Raw genomic sequence first — 5,000 nt, forward strand, 5'->3', positions numbered from 1 at the left:
ATAGAATTCGAAATTGGGTCTCCAGTGCACTTCCTGAATTGACTAGGATTGACCCCCAACCCTGCTGTTGCGTAATGCAATTGTAACCCATTGTAATGCCTTACATCGATGACGTTGGAGTCGACAAACCCAGGAAGCCTCTCGTCCTTGCAGACGACTCCAGCGTCCTCGTCGTGTGTGCAGTCACTGTTGCCCCAACCTCGAGATTTACACAGGTCAATACTCTTCTCTCCTCCGTTACACTGCACATTATCCAGCCAGATCTTCCCTGGAGAATAAACAAATCAAGTCAACGTCGGTCAACTATAACACAACGTAGAGAATAATGGACTGTGCGTGTTCATTGTAAACCACTGTATCCTGTTGCGTTTGAGTTCTCTACTGATGAATGGTTTCCTAATGGCTGCTCCACGTTGTAGGGCTTTGAGGCGCTATATAACAGTTCTATTGCTGATCGTGACCCTTGCTATAACCTGGCGTCGTGTGTCCATCCTTCATGCTTATGAATGGTCTTTGTAAAATATGGAATAGCTGCTCTATGACGGTTGTTATAGCTCACCTTGGCCCTTGCCGTACTTGGCGCTGTGTGTCCAACCCGTAGCGGAGACGAATCCCAGCTGACGACAGAGGACGTTGGCGTTGGACAGAGAGAAGTCGTCGTCACAGATGGTCCCCCACTCTCCCTTGTAGAAGACCTCGACGCGCCCCTCGTTGTGCTTTCGGGGGTACCCAACCAGACGGAATTGCAGCCGCTCGTTCTGTGGTTTGGGGGAGGTGGTGCCCTGGGTAGGGGGCGTTGTCTGGGCCATGATCCAGGCAGGAAGCCACACCTCTAACAGGAAGCTGATGATGGAAAATCGCTGCCACCATCTTGAGGTTTTCATCTCTCAAACCTGTAGGGGCATAGACAGGAGAGGTGAGTTTGAGGGTCAGAGGTCAGGTGGGGGATGTTTGACAGGTGAGTCGCAACTGACTGATCTACAAATCACCTTGCATCATATATAACTACTCATGATTATTTGTAGGTCAGTCAGTCCCCATTTACCAACAATGTATCATGGGGTTTGATGCTCTGGAACACGGCCAATGTCAGGAAGTTTAAACTGGTGACAGGTCACCTGACAGGAAAGGGATGTAGACAACACAGAACTAACTGCTCTCAACTCAAAAGATCCTAGTCAAAAACAAAATGCCCCAAATAAACCAGCAAACTTTACAGATTGTAATGCAAGAGATCACCAGGCAACAATGAAGACCTGAACTCAGAGAGATTATTTTTATAATAACTTTTTCTCAGTGCTTAGGCCGAGCAGAACCAGAGAGGTAAAGATCTTTCCTCAGTGATGTCTGAGGCCAAGCAGAACCAGAGAGGTAAAGATCTTTCCTCAGTGATGTCTGAGGCCGAGCAGAACCAGAGAGGTAAAGATCTTTCCTCAGTGATGTCTGAGGCCAAGCAGAACCAGAGAGGTAAAGATCTTTCCTCAGTGATGTCTGAGGCCAAGCAGAACCAGAGAGGTAAAGATCTTTCCTCAGTGATGTCTGAGGCCAAGCAGAACCAGAGAGGTAAAGATCTTTCCTCAGTGATGTCTGAGGCCGAGCAGAACCAGAGAGGTAAAGATCTTTCCTCAGTGATGTCTGAGGCCAAGCAGAACCAGAGAGGTAAAGATCTTTCCTCAGTGATGTCTGAGGCCAAGCAGAACCAGAGAGGTAAAGATCTTTCCTCAGTGATGTCTGAGGCCGAGCAGAACCAGAGAGGTAAAGATCTTTCCTCAGTGATGTCTGAGGCCAAGCAGAACCAGAGAGGTAAAGATCTTTCCTCAGTGATGTCTGAGGCCAAGCAGAACCAGAGAGGTAAAGATCTTTCCTTAGTGATGTCTGAGGCCAAGCAGAACCAGAGAGGTAAAGATCTTTCCTCAGTGATGTCTGAGGCCGAGCAGAACCAGAGAGGTAAAGATCTTTCCTCAGTGATGTCTGAGGCCGAGCAGAACCAGAGAGGTAAAGATCTTTCCTCAGTGGTGTCTGAGGCCAAGCAGAACCAGAGAGGTAAAGGTTGACGGTTGACTTCCTGTAAGAAGCAGGACGGAGGGTCAGAGAGCAAATATTCGCTCCAATACTGTGATTCAAACCAGCTGCTGAAAAATAAGGAGAGACGTTTACAATTACATCAGCAAGCAACCACCGATGGAAAACCATCGAGCTTCACTATAACATAACATACACAACGCCGATTATAATGTGTGCATATAGATTTTATTAGGATGAATGACTGATTGAAACCAGTTGGTGTGGTGTGACAATGTGATCTTTGCCAAAAAAAGTACATTAAGCAGCCAGCTATTCTTATGGAGTCTGCAGAGTCTGGTGTTTCAACTCTGACCTGCCCGACCTGGGGTGTATTCAGGCCGCACACTGTTGCCAAACGTTTTGCAATGGTAAACGTTTTACAACTAAAACAAATGTTTTTATTCGACAAATTCAGGTTGATCCCTTCCAGTTTCATTCGGTTTGCATCTGTCTGCTTCCGTTTGGTTCTGTTTGATTCCTAGTGAATAGACCCCTGGTCGTGTGTTTGGTTCCTAGTGAATAGACCCCTGGTCGTGTGTTTGGTTCCTAGTGAATAGACCCCTGGTCGTGTGTTTGGTTCCTAGTGAATAGACCCCTGGTCGTGTGTTTGGTTCCTAGTGAATAGACCCCTGGTCGTGTGTTTTGTTCCTAGTGAATAGACCCCTGGACTTGTGTTTGGTTCCTAGTGAATAGACCCCTAGACTTGTGTTTGATTCCTAGTGAATAAACCCCTAGACTTGTGTTTGGTTCCTAGTGAATAGACCCCTAGACTTGTGTTTGGTTCCTAGTGAATAGACCCCTAGACTTGTGTTTGGTTCCTAGTGAATAGACCCCTAGACTTGTGTTTGGTTCCTAGTGAATAGACCCCTAGACTTGTGTTTGGTTCCTAGTGAATAAACCCCTAGACTTGTGTTTGATTCCTAGTGAATAAACCCCTAGACTTGTGTTTGATTCCTAGTGAATAAACCCCTAGACTTGTGTTTGGTTCCTAGTGAATAGACCCCTAGACTTGTGTTTGGTTCCTAGTGAATAGACCCCTAGACTTGTGTTTGGTTCCTAGTGAATAAACCCCTAGACTTGTGTTTGGTTCCTAGTGAATAAACCCCTAGACTTGTGTTTGGTTCCTAGTGAATAGACCCCTAGACTTGTGTTTGGTTCCTAGTGAATAGACCCCTAGACTTGTGTTTGGTTCCTAGTGAATAAACCCCTAGACTTGAATTTGGTTTCTAGAGAATAAACAACAGAGCACAATCAAATGAAAAACTCGACAGACTACGTGACATAAATGGAGCCTCTGACGCAACTATGCAAGACTTTAGTTCTGGGAATATGGTGCATTCCCTTTACTAGATTGTGTGTATTATGTTTAGTTGTGGAATTTGTTAGATATTACCTGTTAGTTACTGCTGCACTGTCAGATCTAGAAGCACAAGCATTTCGCTACACTCAATAACATCTGCTAACCATGTGTATGTGACCAATAACATTTGATTTGATTTGATTTTGCATAGTGTTACATGTCATCTATAGCCACAACATGCCAGGCCAGGCAGTCACCTTCATTCATATTTCATCTACAGCCACAACATGCCAGGCCAGGCAGTCACCTTCATTCATCTTTCATCTACAGCCACAACATGCCAGGCCAGGCAGTCACCTTCATTCATCTTTCATCTACAGCCACAACATGCCAGGCCAGGCAGTCACCTTCATTCATCTTTCATCTACAGCCACAACATGCCAGGCCAGGCAGTCACCTTCATTCATCTATCATCTACAGCCACAACATGCCAGGCCAGGCAGTCACCTTCATTCATCTATCATCTACAGCCACAACATGCCAGGCCAGGCAGTCACTTTCATTCATCTATCATCTACAGCCACAACATGCCAGGCCAGGCAGTCACCTTCATTCATCTATCACCTACAGCCACAACATGCCAGGCCAGGCCAGGCAGTCACCTTCATTCATCTATCATCTACAGCCACAACATGTCAGGCCAGGCAGGGACTTGGGACTGTAGAGTCCTGTGTAGTTCTATTGGGACTGTAGAGTCCTGTGTAGTTCCATTGGGACTGTAGAGTCCTGTGTAGTTCTGTTGGGACTGTAGAGTCCTATGTAGTTCTGTTGGGACTGTAGAGTCCTATGTAGTTCTGTTGGGACTGTAGAGTCCTGTGTAGTTCTATTGGGACTGTAGAGTCCTGTGTAGTTCCATTGGGACTGTAGAGTCCTATGTAGTTCTGTTGGGACTGTAGAGTCCTGTGTAGTTCTGTTGGGACTGTAGAGTCCTATGTAGTTCTGTTGGGACTGTAGAGTCCTATGTAGTTCTGTTGGGACTGTAGAGTCCTGTGTAGTTCTGTTGGGACTGTAGAGTCCTGTGGGGTTATATCCTTCCTGTTTGGCCCTGTCCGGGGGTGTCCTCGGATGGGGCCACAGTGTCTCCTGACCCCTCCTGTCTCAGCCTCCAGTATTTATGCTGCAGTAGTTTATGTGTCAGGGGGCTAGGGTCAGTTTGTTATATCTGGAGTACTTCTCCTGTCCAATTCGGTGTCCTGTGTGAATTTAAGTGTGTGTTCTCTAATTCTCTCTTTCTCTCTCTCGGAGGACCTGAGCCCTAGGACCATGCCCCAGGACTACCTGACATGATGACTCCTTGCTGTCACCAGTCCACCTGGCCGTGCTGCTGCTCCAGTTTCTTTCAACTGTTCTGCCTTATTATTATTCGACCATGCTGGTCATTTATGAACATTTGAACATCTTGGCCATGTTCTGTTATAATCTCCACCCGGCACAGCCAGAAGAGGACTGGCCATCCCACATATGCTCTCTCTAATTCTCTCTTTCTTTCTCTCTCTCGGAGGACCTGAGCCCTAGGACCATGCCCCAGGAATACCTGACATGATGACTCCTTGCTGTCCCCAGTCCACCTGACTGT

General features: G+C 46.7%; 1 protein-coding gene across 6 annotated transcripts in view; it reads right to left on the reverse strand.

Moving 5' to 3' along the window:
* The window catches only part of LOC139383328 (lysyl oxidase homolog 3B-like), a 61,177-nt gene that overhangs the window by 51,258 nt on the left and 4,919 nt on the right, over positions 1-5,000 (reverse strand). For all 6 annotated transcript variants that reach the window (XM_071127823.1, XM_071127824.1, XM_071127821.1 and 3 more), the window contains exons 2-3: positions 560-893; positions 105-268 (exon numbers count right to left, since the gene is read on the reverse strand). In XM_071127823.1, coding sequence (XP_070983924.1) covers positions 105-268; positions 560-884 — 489 coding nt within the window. In that variant the 5' untranslated portion in view covers positions 885-893. The remainder of the gene's footprint in view (positions 1-104; positions 269-559; positions 894-5,000) is intronic.

This window comes from Oncorhynchus clarkii, chromosome 25, assembly GCF_045791955.1.
Source record: "Oncorhynchus clarkii lewisi isolate Uvic-CL-2024 chromosome 25, UVic_Ocla_1.0, whole genome shotgun sequence".
Classification (NCBI taxonomy): Eukaryota; Metazoa; Chordata; class Actinopteri; order Salmoniformes; family Salmonidae; genus Oncorhynchus; species Oncorhynchus clarkii.